The 21,852-nt window shown below is 43.9% G+C and overlaps 3 protein-coding genes across 5 annotated transcripts; 2 read left to right on the top strand and 1 right to left on the bottom strand.

Moving 5' to 3' along the window:
- The first annotated feature begins 892 nt into the window (after window positions 1–892).
- Window positions 893–11,405, top strand: nr2c2 (nuclear receptor subfamily 2, group C, member 2). 3 transcript variants are annotated; one of them, XM_084015241.1, is made up of 15 exons: window positions 893–1,049; window positions 3,077–3,161; window positions 3,379–3,477; window positions 3,634–3,834; window positions 4,507–4,612; window positions 4,947–5,126; window positions 5,328–5,484; window positions 5,572–5,662; window positions 6,576–6,721; window positions 6,822–6,999; window positions 7,126–7,247; window positions 7,332–7,471; window positions 7,676–7,813; window positions 7,920–8,025; window positions 8,699–11,405. In XM_084015241.1, exons 2-15 carry the CDS (start codon window positions 3,102–3,104, stop codon window positions 8,871–8,873), a joined length of 1,899 nt encoding a protein of 632 aa, XP_083871367.1. In that variant the 5' UTR covers window positions 893–1,049; window positions 3,077–3,101; the 3' UTR covers window positions 8,874–11,405. The 3 variants fall into 3 exon arrangements, with proteins under 3 accessions (XP_083871367.1, XP_083871368.1, XP_083871369.1); XM_084015242.1 differs by having other exon boundaries at window positions 903–1,049; window positions 3,398–3,477; XM_084015243.1 differs by lacking the exon at window positions 893–1,049 and having other exon boundaries at window positions 2,478–3,161; window positions 3,398–3,477.
- Window positions 11,406–11,729: 324 nt separating this feature from the next.
- mrps25 (mitochondrial ribosomal protein S25) lies at window positions 11,730–13,802 on the top strand. Its single transcript, XM_084015821.1, has 4 exons — window positions 11,730–11,939; window positions 12,642–12,748; window positions 13,032–13,119; window positions 13,347–13,802. The coding sequence occupies exons 1-4, from the start codon at window positions 11,806–11,808 to the stop codon at window positions 13,540–13,542; spliced, it is 525 nt and encodes a 174-aa protein (XP_083871947.1). The 5' UTR covers window positions 11,730–11,805; the 3' UTR covers window positions 13,543–13,802.
- Window positions 13,803–13,946: 144 nt separating this feature from the next.
- rbsn (rabenosyn, RAB effector) lies at window positions 13,947–20,272 on the bottom strand. Its single transcript, XM_084015820.1, has 12 exons — window positions 20,174–20,272; window positions 19,034–19,326; window positions 18,632–18,766; window positions 18,398–18,498; window positions 18,286–18,331; window positions 18,035–18,196; window positions 17,686–17,957; window positions 17,460–17,530; window positions 17,287–17,373; window positions 17,073–17,175; window positions 16,883–16,987; window positions 13,947–16,805 (listed from the first exon to the last, which is right to left on the bottom strand). The coding sequence occupies exons 2-12, from the start codon at window positions 19,194–19,196 to the stop codon at window positions 15,717–15,719; spliced, it is 2,334 nt and encodes a 777-aa protein (XP_083871946.1). The 5' UTR covers window positions 19,197–19,326; window positions 20,174–20,272; the 3' UTR covers window positions 13,947–15,716.
- Window positions 20,273–21,852: the final 1,580 nt, after the last annotated feature.

The following is a 21,852-nucleotide window of genomic DNA, read 5'->3' as shown; positions in this document are numbered from 1 at the left end:
TGGTCATTCAGAGGTACTTTTTACTGTCATGGTTGAACCATGAAAGAGTCCTAATTGTTTCCAGAAAAGGAGAACTTGGTGGCCATTTAAATGCACATCTATCCGTCTAACCAAGGGCAGAAAGAGACATATAGACACAGTATATACACAGTTTATACAGCGCGTACAGAAAAAGAGGAACACCATTCTAAATGAAATATAAAAATCAAACAAATGTCAGGGTTAGGTATGAATAAGAGTCACTGAATCAGGTCTCCTCGCTCTCTAGCCTCCTCTATCAGCAGGTCGGCCGGTCCAGGGTCAGACGCCACAACCGCCTGGCCTCTTCACCTCCACGAGGTAACCATGGTGATGAGGTGTGTGTATTATATATATATATATATATATACACACACACACACACAGTTAGGTATTGTATACATGATCATTTATATGCATGATATATATAACCATGGTGATGAGGTGTGTATATTTATATATGATATCATAAATATAAATTATTAACACTGTGTGTGTGTGTGTGTGTGTGTGTGTGTGTGTGTGTGTGTGTGTGTGTGTGTGTGTTATTTTATGATTTGACACCTCCTTGACCTTCCTTGTAACTATAGTGGTTGGATTTTTTTTCTTTTATGTTATTTATTTTTTATTTTGTTATTCTTTATTGCAAAAAGACAGAGTACAAAGTAAACAAAATGTCAAACAAACGTACAACATTGCCAAGGGGCATAAACTTGACAACAAATTCCATCAACAGACACGATGACGTCAGTCCTGTCTAGCTCGCGCCTAGGACTCTACTCGCGCCAAGGGGTGGGGGGCGGTTGGAGGCGCGCGGGGATGCGAGCGAGAGGGGAGAGAGAGAGAGAGACAGAGAGAGAGCGAGAGAGAGAGAGAGAGAGAGAAAAAAAAGAAAAAAACCTCAACCATCATCAACGCGCTGGCGGTGCGGGGGGGTCACGAACTATGACCTTTAACAGAAGAAAAACCAAAACAAATATTTTATAAAAATAGCGGAGAGCCCGACACCTGTGCGCGGCGTCCCCTCGGAGGTAAGTCTCGGGTCCCGGACTGAAAACCGTAGAAAAAAAGCTCTGCGAGATAACCGGATGATAAAAAGAGCGGTAGCTAATCTCCCAGCTAGCTTTGTGTTAGCTAAGCCGATGCGGGGAGCTAACCCTTCCTGCCCGGCTCCGGCAGCTGGGGGGGGGGAGGGAATCCGGGGCAAAGGGACCGCGGAGCGCAGGGCGGAGTCCCGCTACGCTACGCCGATACACTCAACGGGCAGTTAGACTAATTATTAACGTGACAGTGTCGTCGAGTTAACCTAAATAAATGCCCGCGGGGGAGACAAACCCGGGGGGAGAGAGGGAGAGACGGGTGCAGTCGGCTCTTGCGGCAGCCGTTGGTAGCTTAGCCGGCTAACGCGGCTAACTCCTAGGACTGCTCCGGTCGCTGCGGTGAACTCGACCCTTTTACCTTTGCCATCTCGGGCACAAAATATATGTGTTACTGTACTATTACTTTATCCCACAAAGCTGCGTTTTCATATTTTTACTTTTACCCCCAGCAGACCAACTGTCTCTCTCTCTCGCTCACCTGTCTGCGAAGAAAAACGCTGTAATATAATTATCATAAAGGATTCGCCTCCAGTGTTATTGGCCGACTGCCAGATTGTCCATTTTGTTCTGTGTTGTGATGCGTTTGTGGGGGTCTGGATGAAGCAGCTCCCCCTCTGTGTGGTCAGTGAGCATATGACTGCAGAAACATACATCAGTTTTCTACACATGCTGTCAAAATAAATCCAAACATCAACAAAGACTAGTTATAGCTGTCACACCCAAGAGGAGGTTATTGATTATAGGAGTAGATGCTGTAACTTCATTCTACAAAAGAAGACTCACAAATTATATACAGTTGTGTAATAATAATAATAATAATAATAATAATAAATAATACATTTTGTTGTTGGCACCTTTCAAGGACACCTTACAGAACATTCATAAAAGCATAAACACAACAAATCTATCAATAGTAAAATCAAGTAGTAAGCTTGTTCAAGATTCAAGATTTTTATTGTCACACACAGAAACATAGTTCACACTGAGCAATGACATTCTTATTTTGCAGTTTCACTTCACACAGTGACCTTAAATAGAAAATAAGAAAGGAAATAATCAAAATATATACTAAATACTGGAATATAAAGGTTCTCAACAACACAATGTATTTGTAGGTTTTCAAATACCATTTTTTTGGGCCATATTGTTTATTACATTTAAACAGTATACATTTTATTGCATGTGTTCCCTTAGCTTTTCATTATTTGTGGTTGCTTTTTGCACAACTATCAAGCAAAACATTTATCACATTTTTATTTATTTTTTTCTGTTTACAATGATCACTGCCTTGTTTCTGATGAAGCACAAACATTTTTTCCGTGCATGAATGTGCAGAGGTACTAAAACTTTTGACGCTATAAGCAGCATATAAAGGAAAAGCAGTGAAAGCAGCCGTGATGTTCAGGGTGTTACATTATAAAAGGTGGTACTTTATTTTGGAGGGGCTTCAGTCATCCTTTGTTACAGCGTCGTACTCAGACGAGAGTTTCCATAAGACTGTAGTGTAATCCGGTTATCAACGGTCTCTCAACTGTCGGTTCATGGTGACATCACTGCAGTCAGGCCAATATTTACTGAAGGTGTCTGACCAGGAATGATGTTTAAAGTGGCTTAGATGTGTAAGAACCTGATGTTAACGGCACAATATGGAAAAGTAAACATATGTTATAAATATGTCATTTCTTATTTCTTTTGTTCGTCTCGATGCGATTTTTAATTTTCTTATTTTAACAGTGCATCAGAAAATGAAATTGCTGCGCTATAGTCATTAAATCAGACAAAACCATGCCCTCTAAATAATGAGGAAGATTCATCACAGATAAAAACTATATTTCAAACCAATATCATCACGCATCCTCTACGATACGATATTGGTGAAGCTGTGGTCGTGTTTGCTTGCTCGTCATGTGCCAGTTTGCACCTTTGCGGTTGATTGTCTGTGGCCTCTTTCAAAACAGAGCTCACTAATGACCTTACATCATCATGACGACCAACCTCAATCTGCTCTCTCAGCAGAAAGTGGACTCTGAGCACGAGGCTGAGGTGAGCTTTTCCCACGGACACTTTCACATAATCCAAATGAAGGTTGTTTTTTGGTGGATGCTGCCTTTTACTCGTTGCCATAGAGACATGCCTGTCTGTGGGCAGTTCAGTATAAAAAACATTTCTGCCAGCTCAAGTTAAATAGATATGCTTGTTGCAGACTTATTGATTATAATGCGTAAGCTTGTTAAAAAAAAAATGTGTTTCAATATTGTAGGTGTCATCCTCTCCTTCAGACTCCACGATGAACGAGTCTCCGCAGCGCTTTCAGGTCATCTCCTCTGAGCCGGCCTCCACGACGCCGCAGCGAATACAGGTGACCGCCGTTCTCTCGGCGTTAGTTCTGGTTCAGGCAGCGTGACACCGCGGCCGCTACCTGTTGTCAGGTTGATGTTACAACGTGCAACTTATTTTCTTCTTTCACCTTCAATGTCACTGCCCCCCCCCCCCTCCTCTCTCTTAATACCCTCAGATCGTAACCGACCAGCAGACGGGTCAGAAGATCCAGATAGTGACAGCGATGAAGCCGTCCGGCGCTCCCAAGCAGCAGTTCATTCTGACCACGGCTGACAGCTCGGGGGCCGGCAAGGTGATCCTGGCCTCACCGGACAGCCACAACACCAAGCAGCTCATCTTCACTGCTGCAGACAGCCTGATGCCAGGAAGGATACAGGTACGGCCTATCCCCCTCCTGCTGCCTAGTCGGGATACTTTTGGCAACGAAGGGTCTTTATGTTTCAGGGTTGGTACGGGTGCTGGAAATCCTTGAAAACACTTGAACATTTTAGTGTGGTGTTTTCTAGGTTTGAAAAGTGCTTGGATTTAGACTAAAGGTCTATAAATGTGTGTTGTATGTGATGACATCTATGATAGAACAGAAGAAGATCTCCATATTTGAGGGACTGAAAACAGCATTTCCTGACATTTCTTTATGAAAAATGACTTTTGATGATGAACAGATGATGAAAATAGTTGGTGATTATATTTCTGTGGATCTGTTAGTGGAATTAGTTTTCCTTTCATTTGTGGTCCTTCTGTAAAAAGCTGTCTCCAAACATCATGTTGGTTGTTTAGAGGACAATAACATCTCATTTAATGTGATGAACAAGTGACAGAATAAGTAGACTGAATACTGACCATTGGATTGATACAAATATGGAGTTTACCACAGCTGGAAGGTGCTGGAAAAGCATGGAAATGCACCTTGAATGCTTGGAAAGTGCTTGAATTTGACTTTGAAAAGGTGTAGGAACCCTGGTGTTTGTTATAGATCAGTTAGAGGGATGATTAAGACATTAAGGTGAAACACAAGATCGATGGCCCGTGTTTGACTTTGCTTCTTCAGATCGTCACGGATCCCGTGTCCATGGAGCGGTTGTTGGGGCAGTCGGGGGACTTGAGCCGACCGCAGCCGGTGGAGTACTGTGTGGTGTGTGGGGACAAAGCTTCAGGTACCAAAGCTCACAGTCATTTACCCCATAAAATCATCAAAACGTACTTCACTTTATTTAAGTCCAGCTCAAATGCGTGGCTTGTGTGCGATGTGCATATGATTTAGGAATAGCATAGATATTCTCAAGTGTACCTGCATGAAATATGGTTGTTTTAGTCAAGATTATGCTAAAATATATGTTCCTTTAACTCTATTTAAAATCCTTATTCAGGGCCAACCTTCAATTTTGGTCTATTCCCATAAATCCCCACCATAAAGTTTCCAACCCTATTGTCAGTAATTAAAGGTGCCCCCGGTGACTCACACACCCCGTTTCCTCCTCCTGTGTTCAGGGCGTCACTACGGCGCGGTCAGCTGTGAAGGATGTAAAGGCTTCTTCAAGCGGAGCGTGAGGAAGCACCTGACCTACAGCTGCCGCAGCAAACAGGACTGCGTCATCAACAAGCACCACCGCAATCGCTGCCAGTTCTGTCGGTTGAAGAAATGCCTGAGCATGGGCATGAAGACTGACTGTGAGTTTTCATCCAAATCCAGGACACCATTCAGAAAAACACTCAGAAACGAATCAGGTATTATCAAGGTATCCCTTGAAAAGTATTTTAAACCTCCCTAAAAAAAGTCTTAAAAGGTAGTCTTCCATTTACAAAGTCTGGAATAGTTTTTCTGGGTCATCATAGTAACAGCATACATTTTGTTTGTTTGTTTGTGCTCAGCTGTTCAGAGTGAGAGGAAGCCCGTCGACGTGGCGCCCAGAGAGAAGCACGCCAACTGTGCTGCCTCCACTCAGAAGATCTACATCCGCAAGGACCTGAACAGTCCGCTCATCGCCACGCCGACCTTCATCTCCGACACGGAGACGGACGGCTCCAGGTCAGCGGGGTCGTCCTGAGTCTCCGATGTTGTTGTTGTTGTTGTGTGAACTGGCTTTTGACGCTGCTCTCTGTGTGTCATGTGCAGGTCCAGCCTGCTGGATCAGGGCATGCTGGTTAACATCCAGCAGCCGGTCATCCAGAGTGATGGGACTTTGCTTCTGGCGACCGACTCGAAGGTACAGCGGTGACCGCGTTCACCCGTCAGTGTAACATTGTCCCCGTCTGTTCTCTTCAGCTTCCTGTAATCTGAATCTGTCCGGCCGAGACGTTGAAAGGTTTTGTTGTTCTTGCTTCGTGAGGCTGTTGTTCTATATTTGGTGCTTCCTATTATAGGGGGCAAAATTAAAAAGAGCTGAGCTTTAAAATCTGTCGAGCTGCTTTTATTCATCTTGTGCTGACTCATGATACACATTATAATCCTCTTCCTTCCTTGAAACATTTTATGTTTAAACTGTACGTAAGCAGGGAAACCTTGAGTCTGTTTGTCCCTTCACATTTCATATAATCATACAAGATAACTGACAAAAAGACAGAAAGGCAGAGTTACTTGCAATTCCACTATAAACAGAAAGTCAGAAGAAAGAAGAAAAAAATATATATATATGGAGCTGCAGATGCCTGGAAGATGTAAATCTGATCTTTCTGTTCTGCACTGGAGTTCAGTTTTATATGACAGCAGTCTGAGTCCCCACCACGACGTTTAAAATACTATTCCAGGAATATAAAAACAAGCTCCCTAAAGTGTATAATGGATCTTCAGCCGGCAGTCACAAGGGAAATCCGAACAGGAACTGTTCAAGCGGCAAAGAAAGCTGACCTGCCAGTGATTCATCTGATCGTAAAAAAACATGTCGTGGATCGTTCAGACGGTGAATCAGGCTCAGCGTCTCCCCTCAAACAACATCACATAGGCAGAACTCAATCTGTACCATGTCGGCCCAGTTTAAAGAAGGTGTGGGTTGTTTAGAACATTAACATTTCAACAATTCATTATGTATTCCTTCACTGTGTTTTAGGAAACCCCCCGTTTTTTAATCAGCTGACCTATTCAATTGGAAAATAACGTGCGTTGTTTTTGTCCGTCCTCAGATGGATCCCGGGCACGGAGACCTGGGGACACTAGCCAATGTGGTGACATCACTGGCCAACCTGAGTGACTCGCTAAGAGAGAATCTAAACAACGGCGATACGTCGGACAGCCGACACGAGGAGCAGCACGCCAGCGAGATAACACGGTCAGTCAGCTGGGGGGCCTCTTCGGTGGCAGGCTGTTTAAAACGGAGCATTTCTGTCTCTACAGAGGAAAGAATTTAAATGTGTGTGTGTTGAGCACAGTGCCTTTGACACCCTGGCCAAAGTCTTCAACCCACCTGAAGTCGGCATCGGGCAGAGTCTGGCAGACAAGCCGCAGTGTGTCAGCGGGACCACCATCCAGCTGATCGGTCGAGACCAGGAGACCCCCATCATCGAGGTGGAAGGACCGCTGCTCACAGACAGCCACGTCGGCTTTAGGGTTGGTGGAGGCAAATCGCACACACGTTATTTACGTATGGGGAGTGAGGGAAAGGGCCAAGAAATCGCACTTTAAAAAATATGCATATCTACTACTTATGTCTAATACGTGTCCCTCTTTGTGTAGCTGACCATGCCCAGCCCCATGCCCGAGTACCTGAACGTTCACTACATCTGTGAGTCAGCATCCAGACTGCTCTTTCTCTCCATGCACTGGGCTCGCTCCATCCCAGCCTTCTCAGCTCTCGGGTGAGGATGCGCTCGACACTTGGATTACACTCGTCCTCCTCCTACACGCTCATCGCCTTTGTTCTGCCTCGTGTGTTTCTCAAGTCAGGAGGCGAACACCAGTCTGGTTCGGGCCTGCTGGAACGAGCTGTTCACCCTGGGTCTCGCTCAGTGCGCTCACGAGATGAACCTGTCCACCATCCTCGCCGCCATCATCAACCACCTGCAGAGCAGCATCCAGGACGGTACGCAGGACACTGATTCAAATGTGATAGTCAAAGGTCAAGGTCACTGTGACCTCACAAAACACATCTCATATGATAAATGTGATGACGTTTTGGACGGACATGGATGTAAAATGCAAGTTGTAATTTAACTTTCCTGGTGAAATAAAGCTTCTAGTCGGTAATAATTAATTGTAATATATGAAACATTTTCTGCTCCGTCAGACAAACTCTCCGGGGAGCGGGTGAAGCAGGTGATGGAGCACATTTGGAAGTTCCAGGAGTTCTGCAACAGCATGACGCGGTTGGAGACCGACAGCTACGAATACGCCTACCTGAAGGCTATAGTGCTGTTCAGCCCCGGTGAGTCTGCTGTCATCAGTCAAGCTAATCACAGGCATTCAAGTGACAGCCATTTAAGTGAGCGACCTTGTATTTTGCATGGATACGGCCGTGTTTGACCCGTCAGACCACCCAGGTGTGGACAGCAGCGGGCAGGTGGACAAGTTCCAGGAGAAAGCCTTGATGGAGCTGCAGGACTACGTGCAGAAAACCTACCCAGACGACACTTACAGGTACATTTACCAGTTCATACGGGTGCTGGAAATCCTTGAAAACACTTGAATATTTGTGTGGTGTTTGCTAGGTTTGAAAAGTGCTTGGATTTAGAATAAAGGTCTTGAAATGTGTGTTGTATGTGATGACATCTATGATAGAACAGAGAAAAGAAGATCTCCATATCTGAGGGACTGAAAACAGCATTTTCTGACATTTCTTTATGAAAAATGCCTTTTGATGATGAACAGATGATGAAGATAGTTGGTGATTATATTTCTGTGGATCTGTTAGTGGAATTAGTTTTCCTTTCATTTGTGGTCCTTCTGTAAAAAGCTGTCTCCAAACATCATGTTGGTTGTTTAGAGGACAATAACATCTCATTTAATGTGATGAACAAGTGACATCATAAGTAGACTGAATACTGACCATTGGATTGGTACAAATATGGAGTTTACCACAGCTGGAAGGTGCTGGAAAAGCATGGAAATGCACCTTGTAATGTGCTTGAATTTGACTTTGGAGAAGGTGTAGGAACCCTGATTTATACCTCCAGTCCAACAAGACGACACTCATCCTCTAGAATGAAACGCGAACCCTCAAGCTTATAAGAACATGGTATTTGAAAGTTAAAAAAGAGAAGATATCAACGATGACTTTGCAGTAATCTCCGTGGACTCGTTTCCCCTCCAGGTTGACCCGCATCCTGACTCGTCTCCCGGCTCTGCGTCTCATGAACTCGGGCATCACGGAGGAGCTTTTCTTCACCGGCCTGATCGGGAACGTCTCCATCGACAGCATCATTCCTTACATCCTGAAGATGGAGACGGCCGAGTACAACAGCCAGGACTCCGACCCGGCAGAGTGACACCTGGAACGGATCCACTTCAGGTACTGTGGGGGGGTTACTCTCGAGAAACCCCGGTCCGATGTTTTTTGTTTTTTTAAACATTGCATGGAAACGTCATTCAGGAATCCTGGCTAGATAATCGGGGATTGGAAAAACCAGGATGACACTTGGAATGTTTTTTCCGGGCGCAATGTGGAATTTTATGGCTCTGAGCCGAGTGGAACAGGAATCCTCTGCTCACGTCTCTACGGCACTTCAAGCTATCTACACATGAACTTTCCCCTTCGGAGCGAAGCCTTTTGGAGTTGTTTTCGTCATATCTTAAGCCTTACCACGCTCTCGTGTTGATCACATCGATTATTTAGCATTCGCTTACAGATAACTACGACGCCGTGTTCAAGTAGGAAAACAAGAAAAAAAAAAACAAGGAAGAGGGAGAGGGGGGCAATATTCACAGAAAAAATGTGCAAGTTTGTCAAAGAGGAAGTAAACACGTTGTTTGACCAGATGTTTGCCGTTGCTATGATAACAAGTGAAAGCTACCGCTAGCATCTTAGCCCAACCGCCCCTCGATAAATAAAGACCCATAAGATGACAAATAAAACCAACAATAAGCATCAACATCATCATCCTAAGGACCTTAACGAGGTGTTGTCACACGTTGGGATGGATTCATTAGAAACATAAATGCATACATTCGTGGGAAATTAGCTAGCATAGATGCCGGTTGTTAGCATCGTATTAAACCTGCAAATTTGGTACTTTTTTCCTGGAATATTGCCGCCCTCTCTGCTCCGTTTCCCCCTACAATGGTCCTGATACGCCGTCGTAGATAACGAGCTGTATCACAACAAGGTGGAAGAGGAATCTCGTTTTCAACGTAGACTATTTAATAGTCTAAAGTTAATCTGGGTACTTACTTTAAAAGTGTGCTTAGAACGTTTATTATTGTAGGTATTTGGGAACATTGGCGCATTAAAACCCTGCTGTTAAATTGAGTTTAATTTATAAGGAAATGAAACTTTGTGATAGTTTCCTCTCTTTTCAGTTTTGAAACTGAGAACTCTTCGTCAAAGTGCGAGACGTTAATGTACACTTCTTTTACTTTTAAATACATTTAAACAACAGTTGGAACGAGAACTCCAATCAGGTACAAAAACACAAACTCGAACCTCAGTCCATTGATCTTTAGTCTGTCTTCATGGCTTTCATAGCATTTATCTACCACACAGTGCATTACAGAACGACCAACTTATAACCCGCATTCACATCATCGGCCAGTTTAGTTCAGTTAAACTGACCACATGTATTCTTTGTTTATATATATATATATATATAAACACATACACTTAATGGCATCTCAGAGGTTTTAGGCTTTGGGTGTGTTTTCTATGTTGAGGTACATTTATTTCTGGATTATCATCACTACGTTGCTAATATAACATGTGCAATCACCTCATCACTTTCCCCCCTTTTTACGACAATCAATTCTACGTTATTTTCCTTCTGTTCCCGCCCGACTCAAATCTTGCATTTTGTATACGTGTATTTATCAACGGCGGTCATTTTCTTTTGAAGTTGTGGTTTTTGGGGGTTCAGAAATGTTACTCTTATGTTGTTTTTTGTACTTTGCTACTTTGCTACATGCACATCAATCAGCTTTGTGTTCATGCTGACTAAAACTTTTTTGTTTTGTATGTTTTTCTAAAAGAAACTTTCATTTGTTGTGAACAAATTAGCTTGTTGCATTACTAAGTGTACTTAAAGTACTTTTTTGGGCAGGTTACCCTGACGTAAACTAAACTAAAAACAAAACAAACAGGATTTCTGGGAAGCCGGTCTCGGTGCATCGAGGTCTTGAAGACTCACCGAGACTTTGCATCGGCTCGCCCGCTTGTGTAAAGGTTCCGAATCTACAGCAACACGAATGATAACGGGAATGTAAAGAAGTCAACTTGTGTAATAAGACTGTTTGTAAAGGCACTGTTGTGAAATAACCTTTTACATGTAGTTTCATTAAAATGAGTGCATGTTGTTTTTAAAGGTTTTATAATCTCCTCGCTGTCTGCCATAATAGGAGCGTTGTTATCAATTTTATAGTGCATCGCCGTGCATGACGAAGTTGCTTAAGTGCATTTTATTAAATGCTGTATGAAACAAATGTTAATTTAAATGTTATGGCTTTATAATATTTACCATGAGCAGCTCCCTACATTTACAAGATATTAAGAGCAGAATTATTATGATTTTTTTTTTCAGCTTTGTGGATTGAGTATATGGTTCAACTTTTATACTATGTTAATGTACTAATGTAACGTTTTTTTTTTCTGCTCTCATTCTGTAAAAATGTATTTCTTTCAAACTTTGAGATTGAGAAACGGCATTCATGTTTTGCTTCAAGTTTTTGTCACAAGCCCACATTTCTACCTCACACCGATGAAGACGTAAAACAAATGTAATAACGACTCAGCTCCTGTATCGGCATTCCAGTCTCCCCGAGGCTGACTTCCCCGAAGCCACGCGCTATTAAAGGAATAAATATTAATTATCAAACACCACATGACTCAGTGTGTTCGTGCTGTAAACCTCTGTGCGATGATATGTTACAGCTGCAGTGAAACTATGAGCAGCGAGAGTTGAAGGCGTTTTATTATATTATGTTTATCATAAAAATATCTGTATTTTTAATTTACTTGTTAAAAATGTATTGTTCTATTTTATTTATCATTTGTCTTTGTTTCCCTACAAGTCTTATTAGGTTTGATGTATGTATGTTTTGTATTTATGTATTTTTATTTTAGCTTTATTCCTGTTATTTGAATTGGAGGGGTAAAATAAACGACTTCCTGGCCGCTGCCCTCGACGTCATCAAAAGGCGCCCGCCCGTGCAGCTCGGCTACTACCGGTGCGGTGTTTTGTAAATAGGAGCGGAAGGGGAACTTGTTTTAAAATGCCGATGAAAGGACGGTTCCCCATCAGGAGGACTCTGGAGTATCTCCAGAAAGGAGACATCATCTTTAAGAACAGGGTGAAGATCATGACGGTCAACTACAACACAAACGGAGAGCTGAGCGACGGAGCAAGGTCAGAGCTAGCAGCTAGCAGCTAGCATGTCGAGTAGCAACCTGCGCTTCCGTCAGAGTCTCAACGTTGTTCTCTCTGTTCTCTCGGTCATTTAATTGTTCCCTGATTGTTCACTCAAATCGTTTTAGTTGATTAAACCGGTTATGTTTTAATTGCATGTTAATTGGATATTGTGCTCACTGATTAGTAGTGTGTGAGGTTATATTTGTGTGTTTAGTGCTGCAACAATGTTTATGCTGCTGTCCTGACTAGGACTCTTAATTTAAAGAGACGTTTACCTGCATATATATATATATATATATATATATATATATATATATATATATATATATATATATATATAATCATATAATCATATAATCATGTCTTGCGTCTTGCTGACTTATAGTAGAACAATAGAATACAAAATTGATTTTGAGGTTTAAGGTCTGCATGGATGATTCTGTGAGTCTTTGGAGTATTGAATAAGTGTTTCACCTTAAAACAACTATTACAGACTTATATTTTAAATTTTCTTGGCTAGATGAAAACAGTCAGCTTTGCTTTGACCATTCATAACAAGAAAATAGCAGGAAAAGTTGGGTACATTAACTCATCCCTCTTTGGTCTCATCAGAACCAATAAAAATGTAAACTTTCTGTTTATGTGTAAAAGTACCGTTTAAAGAACTACTTAAATGTTTACTTTCTCTGTGTTTTGCAGAAAGTTTGTGTTCTTCAACATTCCTCAGATTCAGTACAAAAACCAGTGGCTCCAAATCATGATGTTCAAAAACATGACACCATCACCGTTCCTGAAGTTCTACCTCGGTGCGTAGTAGTTGTTGTTGTTGTTGTTGTTGTTGTTGTTGTTGTTGTTTGACACACACGGGAGAAGTTGACTTTCGGGGGGTTTTCTACCAGAAAAGGTTCATTTCTTTTTGTCGCCTGAACTTCAGCAGATTTCTGGCAGAGAGCCCAGAAGGCAAATTTCTCCTTGTGTGCTTGTTTGACCTGTATTATTATTATTATTATTATTATTATTATTATGATGGTTATTATTATGGAGGATTAGTATGGAGCTCGGGTTGATCATCTTCTGCCTCTTTTGCAGACGACGGGGAGCAAGTGGTGGTCGATGTGGAAGGGAAGGACTACAAACAAATCTCACAACACGTCAAGAAGATTTTGGGCAAATCAGAGTAAGATATTTCTAAGATGTTCAGAGCTGTTGTCTTCAACACATTGGTAATACAAACGGTAAATAAATCACTTCAGACATCCACATATTTCTGATGGATGTTGTAAGATCAATGCTTAAAAAAAAACACAAATTTACCTGGCCAAGCAGATTTTGGATTTGTCAAAGTAGGAAAAGGACAGATGACCCATAAAAACCTAGATTTTGACTCCCCGTCTGTTTTCACAGGGACGTGTTACAAGCCGAGGCGCGGGCGAAGATGCAGGCCTCCAACCCGGCCAACTTCGGGCCCAAGAAGTACTGCCTGAGGGAGTGCATCTGCGAGGTGGAGGGCCAGGTGCTGTGTCCCGGCAACAAGCCGCTCCCCAGGGAGATGACGGGGAAATATCGCGTCCAGATGGCGGCGGCGGCGGCGCAGGAGTGAGAAGCGGAGTACCGTAGCTCCACCGGACAGTATCACGACAACCGTGACGCTACGGTTACATAGAAGGAACACTGTAATGTGAATAACACGTTAAAGGGAACAGGTCCCCACCGTGCTGTGCATTGTGGGAGCGACCTGAGACCCTCCAGTCTGACCACGAGCAGCGGGGAACCCCACCAACACACGAGGCTCTGGTGAAGGTTTGGATAACCCGACCCGACGTGACCCGCTTGAAGAATCCACACGGATGTGATTTACATCTCGGATGGTGACGTAAAACATTAAAATAAAAAAGCCATTTGCCCGCCTGTGTGGCTGCAGTTGTCACTCTGTTCAAACAACACAATCCTAAATAATCACAACCAGGAGATTTGCGTGCGAGAGACTCAAAGATCAAACACAGAAACATTTTACAGACGTTATTTTATTATTGGTGCTGAGATGGAATTTTCTTTTAAGTTTGTGCGTCTAAAACGATTCACCAGATTAGCAATTTAAAAAAAACAAACAAACATCAACTGCTAATATACATGAAGAAGCTCCTTGAGTTACAAAACAAAACATTCGGTGTCGCGTGTTTTGCTTCAAATCGTCTGCAGACGAGATCAGCTGACGTCACCAAACACCGAAGAGGACCTCGGACAGAAAGGAAAAGCACGACGATAATTCATGTAAGGACGTAGCAGCACTGTGAGTGATAATACTTTGCTGGCATTCATGTAGTGTTAAATTAATCTGACGATCAAAAACGATGTCTAAAATGTTAACGCTGACCTTTAACTTCAACAAACACGTTTTAGTGAATTCTGGAGTCTCATTGGTGGACTTGAAGCAGGTAGCGTTTAGTTTGTTCGTGGTTAATTAATACTGCTCAACCGACTTTAAAGTATAAAAACGATGAAAGCAGGAGGACGAGCTTGGAAACACAAATCATTGTACCCGAGTGCTCAGCTGGATCAGGTGTGACGATGACATCACAACCTTTTTAGGGTTCTCGTTGGAAAACGTTTTGTTCACGCGGCTCAACGTGGAAATTAATATGCGATAAACAAAAAATAATAACGACGAAGGTCTGAAACGCAGCCGACAAGATGCACAATATAAAGACTACTGTGTGACTGAAGCAGAAGAACATCTGTTAGAGCAAACACTCCACATTCACGTGTTGGTCATTTATAGCACGATTCAGGATTAAGAGCTTTTTCCCCTTTTTGATGATGTCATCAAAGTGCCAGTGAACGTTACATAACTGGATTCTTTGTAATGAGGCTTTAATTTCCCTTTTTTTAAAACAAAAACAAACCTATGACACAAAGTGGTGACCGGCTCTCGTGGCTAAATTAGTAATTGAAGCCTGTGATGAGATTTTGATATAAATATAACAACTTAATTCATGATGACGAGGCAGCGTCTTAATTTAAATCATCAGATGTTGTTTTAGAGTGTTTGTGGTCCAGTTTGGACAGCGATGCATGGTTTGGTTCTTTGGTCCAATGAACAGCAGGAATTTATATTTTAACATGATGGCACTAAAATCAATTAAATTAAAGGGCAACTCCACCGATTTAACATTCTGACTGACGATATCTCTGGATCTGCTGCATCGATATTCATACGTGAGTTGTATGTCACATGAGTGTGATGTCAAATTGGTGGAGTACTCTCAACATAATTTGGCAACAAAATAAAAATGTATTTCACAACTATAGATTTTTTTTGAAACATGCAATCGATCGCCTCATGTCTCCTCTACGTTCAAATCTCATTTTGACTTTGTTCAGAGTTTCTGCCAGAGATCCAAATCACACATCCCGACTTCCAAAAAAACACCCGACTCCATCGACCGTGGAAGTTCCCCATTACAACAAAAAACAAGGTGCTTGAACGGCATTCTTCCCTCTTCCATTGTTCGTGTTAAAATCAGCATGATGACGTACAAATGCATTTTAAAGAAGTGCATGCTGGGATTGGCTCCAGCCCTCTGTGTCCCGTTACAGTAGAAGTGGTTCAGCCAGATGTTTGGAAATGAAGGGAGTCACTCTGGACTTCTGAGCTTTTTGTACATATTTAATTTCAGCAGACCTCCCCCAAACTGAAAATCCAGTGGGCTCATTAGTCACATGACGTGAGCTCGCCTTGCACTTGGTAGGTTGCAGGAGGAGGGAGGGGGGGTGTCAGTGCTTCTTTTTCCTCTGTTCTTGTAGCGTGTGCTGCAGCTCTCCGAGGTTCTGCGACAGAAGCTCCACCTCGTCGAGGCGGCCGCTGAGCTTAGCGTCAAAAATGTAGGCTCTAATGTTGTCGATCTGCTGCAGCAGCAGCTCCTCCTCTATCATGTCCACGTCGGGCAAGTCCACGCCGCCGCCGCCGTCGTCCCCGTCAAAGGGGTTGGTCGACGCTCCCGGAGAACTCCCAGAAGCCTCCAGGAACGGGTTGCCTGCGTCGGCGTCCGTGTCGTCGTCCTCAAAGGGGTTGCCAGGTACGCTCTCGGCCCGCTCCTCCTCCTCCTCGTCTTCATCGAACGGGTTGTATTCTCTCTTCTCACTGCTCACCTCCTTGTGTTCCCTCTTTATGTCCTCAAAGAAGGGGTTGGAGGGATCCTCCTCAACGGGAGTCGAGTCCTCCTCATCGAAAGGGTTAAGGGAGGCGCTGTTCTGTCCTTCGCCACCAGGGGGGGTAACGTGCCCCCCTAAGCTCCTCAGCCTGGGAGGCGACTCCTCCTGGCTCGCGGGGGCCGGACTCCTCTCGGCTGTCGGAGTCAGGTCCCCCTCTTCTTCGGTGTCTTCCTCTCCGTGGAAGCCCCCCGCTGGACTGATATCCAGAGACACTCCATCCCATGTGTAGGAAGGCTGGGTGCCCCAACGCTCCCCCACCACCTCCTCCCTCTTCCGGGCTTCCAGCCGATCGAGCTCCCCCTGCTGCAAGCTCTCCTCGGCGGCCAGCTTCTGGGAGAGCGCGATGGCGAGGCTGGTCTGCTGCTGGTCGTACTCGTCCTGCAGCTGACGCAGGTTCTCCTCCAGAATGGCCACCTCATCCGTCCGCTTGGCCTCCCGCGCCTGGCGGAGGAACGACTGTATGTTCTCGATCTGCTGCAGGAGGGGGTCCTCCAGCTCGCCGCCCGTGTGGACAGAGTCCGCGGAGGGCAACCACCCGGCAGCCTTGGTCATGTGTGGAGCCCGGGGGGCCCGAGGCAGCTCTCCGTTGGTGCTGGGAGGCAGACGCTGTTTCTCAGACTCCTGCCTCCTCTTCAGGGTCTCCTGGGAAACCTGTTGGAGCCGAGGAGTTTAAACATTTAAGAACTTGTTATGAAGAAAGAAGAAGTAGTGTCGGTACACAATCTCACCAGTCTCTCCTGTTGGAGTTTCTTCTCTTGCTCCTGTTTTTTCTTTTCTTTCAGCTGCTCGTATTTATCCTTGGTGGGTAAAGACATGAGACCTAACAGCTTCTCCTAAAACACGAGGAAAGAAAGGATAAAGCTCCATCTGGGCGGGACTTATGTGTTTTTAGAACGCTGAGAATGACGTGAACCTGACCTGGACGAACAGCGTGGCTGTGTAACGGATCATCTTCTGCAGCTGGAGGGCCTTCGGATGTGGTGGCGGATCATCTTTTACTCTTAGTGTTAAAATCTTCTTACTGAGAAGAAGAAAAAAAAACATGTTTTTATCTTTTTAAGAACTGTTTGACAAACAGGACCGAGTTCTTCCGTTCCAAATGTTTTAATTTTAACTTTGGATGGGCGTCTACCTCAGGGCGTCGATCAGCTCGTAGTATTTCTGCACTTCCAGTCTCAGTCCTCCAGCAGTGTCGAGGTTGTAAGTGGTTTCTCCGGCGCTGCAAACAGCAAGCAAGTCTCTCAAATCCAAGATTTTATTCCTCACATTCCTCATTCTTTTTCCTTTTTTTTTTAAGTAACTTACTTGAGAGACTCGGCCATCCTGATGTACTCCGGGGCTCTTTCATCCACCTTGTCCATGCACATCCTCAGCCTCTGGCAGGAAGAACAATGTTTTGGAACAAGTGAACAACAGGAAACCCCCAGTAGACAAACACAGAATGACGGGAAGGATGCGACGGTGTAAACTCGACCGCACCACCAGCGAGAACAGGACGAGGGACAGAAAATGTTTTGCTCCGTGTGCCAACCTCGTAGAGTTTCACCACGTCCGGCATGTGGTCCTTCTCCTCCAGCTTCTGCTGTCTCTTCAGTAGCGTGTCCATGCAGTGGCGACAGCAGCGGATCTTCTCGTCGTCCTTCTCCTCCAGCATGGAGGTGACGCTGCTCAGGCTGCTGATGCTGCCTCTCCTGGAGCCCATCCCACCACCGCCGCCTCCGCCTCCTCCTGCCGGGGGAGACTGGGACTTCATGGGGCTCCCGGGTACACACAGGGCCTCTCGAGTCCCACTAATCAGCTTCTCTGTAAACACACAAGAGGCTGAGACATGTAGCAAACTTGACATCAACTTATATATCCGATGATTTGTCTCTACGTACGAGCCAGAGGCAAGGGGACGAACTCCATGCACTTCCTGCACATGATGGAGCCGCAGAGGCGACAGTGGTGCCGCCTGTTCCGGATGTTGAACTTGTTTCCACAGTCGGGACAGAACGGGACGTCGGAGTCGCTCACCCACGACACCACCGACTTCTCGATGGCTACAGAAGCAGGGTGAAAAGCACTCGTTAATAACGAAGTCATGCTGACGTACAGAGAGAGGGCAGTCTAAATGAGAACGTGGACGCACCTCTGATTCTGGCGGCGTCGGAGCTGATCCTGTCGAACGACGTCAACTGAAACGACAAATGAGTCAACAACAGGGAAGAGATTGGGACTGAGCTGTGGGTTTCTCAGCGTACCTTTTCCAGTCTAATGATGAGCTTGTTGACCTCGATGACGTAGTGATCTATCCGGGCTGCTCGGTGCTTTTTAAAGAAGTCCAGGTGACTCCTGGTGGCTCCTGCAAAGAGGAAGGAAACCCGGAAGAGTTCAGCATGTGGTTCTCACTCACCGTATCAAGACTTGATATATATGTGTGTTATCCAATTATATGACAAACAAAAAAGGTGGAGAAGAAGTTTTCACAGTCTCACCCAGTTCCTGAGGTTCCCACATGTAGGGGTCCACTCCTCCGTAGTAAAAGGACTCATAACTGCCTGTGTCCGGTCGGTCTTCTCCATCCCTTTTCAAGAGCTTGTCTTTGGCTTTCTTTGCCTTCTGAACCAAACCTGTGCACAAAGACGATTAGGACAAAACCACCTCCAGGCCCACAAGAAAACATCCGCTAAGTTCCAGTTTCATTATCGATCAGAACGCCCTTGCATGTCTTTTTTTTTCTTTCCCTCCTCTCCTTATTTCCCCATCTCTTCTACTGTCCCTCCCTGCAGCAGAATACATTGCCAATTCATCCTGCCAACAAACACTGCAGTGCCCTTCTATCAAATTCAAATTCTAAAGTTATTTCTGTTCTCGACTGTTTGTTCTCTGAGACCCACTTTTGAGCTGCCCTCTAACGTGGCGATCGTCCCCCGAGTGCTCCTCTTCGTAGTGGTCTTGGAGTTGGTAGAAGGACTGGAGGTCCTTCAGGCACAGCGGGCAAAGGAAGCCCTCCTTCACTTCAGCCGGGCCCTCAAAGGGTGGAGGATAACCGGAGGCCATGACGGCGGTGGCGCTGGGCTGCGTTTGGGGAGAAGAGACGCAAGGTGGGAGATTCTAGCTCCGGTCCACATGTCACAGGGTTTGCAGCCGACCCAAGAATAGCTCCATCACGGAGGGGAGAAGACAACAACTGAGGAGAAGACAACAAAATCCATACATGAAATCTCACATGATTAGGAGGGGCTTAAAATATTTCACAAAAACATTTATTCTGTTTGCTCAATTATGCAAAACCCTTAAAACACTTAATTATAAAAGCTCACATATATATATATATATATATATATATATATATATATATATATATATATATATATATATATATATATATATATATATATACCGGTATATATATATATATCACGTGTATTACCCTGCTATAATGGGAATATAATTGGTTATTACACCTGTGCAGATTGTTTTTGACTAATGGTGTAATATCGCTGCCGCAAGTGACGTCACAAAAGCTTCACATTTACGCCCATTACACAAAAGCGCTACGTCCTTTTATTTTGAAAGTCTTAGCTTAACGCGCTAACGTCACTGTACACGTACTTAACATTTACGCTTTTTTTCGTACAATAAATGAACGTTAGTTGTTTGGTTTTTTTTACGCTTTGTTTTCGCCGGTGTAACGTTTGCTAGCATAAACTTACTCAGTGCCGCGAAATACACAAAGCTAACCAACTTAAAACACGTCACGTGACGTCGTGCAGCCACGCGAGCACCCTTTTGTGTGATAATTGTGTGTTATTACTATCCGACGGTTAGAGTTGTGTATATGTAATACTCATGTGACGTCGTTAAACCGAACAGAGGATGTCACGTTAGCGTTAGCTGCAGGATGCTAACAGGCGCTTTAACCGCCGTTTTCTTTCCTTCTTTTATCTCGTCGTTTAAAAAACACGGATGTGATTGATAACACAAAACAAACAAGTCGCGGATCGATCAACACACGACGGACCCGGTTCACTCACCGAATCGATCCGATAACAAACGGTGTGTTTGACAGTTCGCGTTGTCTGACAGCTCGACAACAGCAGCTGCAGCAGCAGCAGCAGCCCTGCCTGGTCATGTGATTAGCATTCGGCCCGTAAGGGGAGAGAGGAGGGACAAACGTGGCGAAACGCGCATGAACTCGGCTCATAGGCGTTTCTTTTCCGCTGAGTCCCAGGTAGGGATGTACTAGGATTTCAAGACAGGGGGGTCTTAGCCCCCAAAGAGAAGCGTACAAAATCTTGAGCTCGCATCTTCTAAGTAAATAAAATAAATAATAAATAAAATATAAATAAAAGCCACTTTCCAGCCCCCCTAAAATAGTTCTAACAGCATCACTGGTCCCAGCACCCCTAAAAAAGATATTGCAATATAAAAATAACATTCATTTTGTTTTTAAACACAAGTCTGTGTTTGACAAGCTTAAACATGGTCAAATAAACATAGACAGTACTTATGGCTTATTTAAACTTAACCCCAACCACGTCATGGTATGGTAAGATCCACATTCTCTCTCTCCCTTCTGCCCCGTTCACCCCCTTTATACCTCATTATCTTTTAATTTTTAGACAATTTAATTTCTAGTACTTTCTAAAAACCGATAAAAAAAATGATGGCAAGTAAGATTTCCAGTCACAGTGATTTCCAAGAACCCTAAAATATAAAACATTATAATGTGTAGTTCCAAGGTTGCTGCTCCTCAAACCCAGAAATGAGTTTGGCCTTCTTCTAAACGGTTTCCATTAAACCTCGAACTCTCAACATTAATATGTAACACATCATTTGACGCCCCCCCACCTCGGAGATGTAAATGAGTCTCTTTTCATTTCGTCTAAACTGAATGGAGAATTGACTGGATGATAACTCCTCCTATCCAGAGATCGCTGTTATTCCTCTGCTCTTCCTTCCTTCCTTCTTCAGTTAGATATCCTGAACAAACACTTTCACCAGAATTTCAGAATCCTCCCTGTCCGTAAACCAAACTGACTACTTCTGCTTCTGAAAACTGGGTGCTGCTGCACCCGTCTGTTCCCACCCATCCTCTTAGTCACACTCTCATACACTTCTGCTATCGAGGCTGTTCACTGTGTGAGTCTTTGCTTGTCATGGTGTCGCTTCTGTGCACCTAAAATGATTACATTTCAGACACACCAGCTCTGTTTCCTCTGAGAGAGTCTACCGCTTCACCATTCCCCTCCTCCTAGTCTTGACCTATGATGTCATAAGTACCCCTGTATTACAAAGTAATGTTTCCACCAAGTCTCACATCTGCCTCTCAACTATCTTCAAATCAATGTTTTGAGTTTCGTACACTGTTAATACTCCTGAAATAAAGCCCACAAGATTGTCTTTTCTGAGTTTCAATTGAGGAGGTGGGAACTACTTACGAAAGTAGTTCCCACCTCCAGCAGAAATGTCCTTCACCTTTACTAAATACTTTGAGTACATTGTTGTCCTTCAAAGTGATATGATATGATATGAAGTAATATGAAACAAGCTAGTTTTGCTTTTATCCTTCAAAAAAGTAACTTTTTACTTTGATTACATTTCAGAACCTGTACTTTTTCACTTTTACTTCAGTAGAAGAATTTGAAACAGTACTTCTACTTGCTTGTTACTTTAGTTTTAATACATTTGAGGGGAATTATTGATTATTCTG

The sequence above is a fragment of the Eutrigla gurnardus genome (assembly GCF_963514095.1).
Source record: "Eutrigla gurnardus genome assembly, chromosome: 8".
Classification (NCBI taxonomy): Eukaryota; Metazoa; Chordata; class Actinopteri; order Perciformes; family Triglidae; genus Eutrigla; species Eutrigla gurnardus.
The sequence above is the reverse complement of the archived record's forward strand: the minus strand, read 5'-3'. Positions and strand labels throughout refer to the sequence as shown.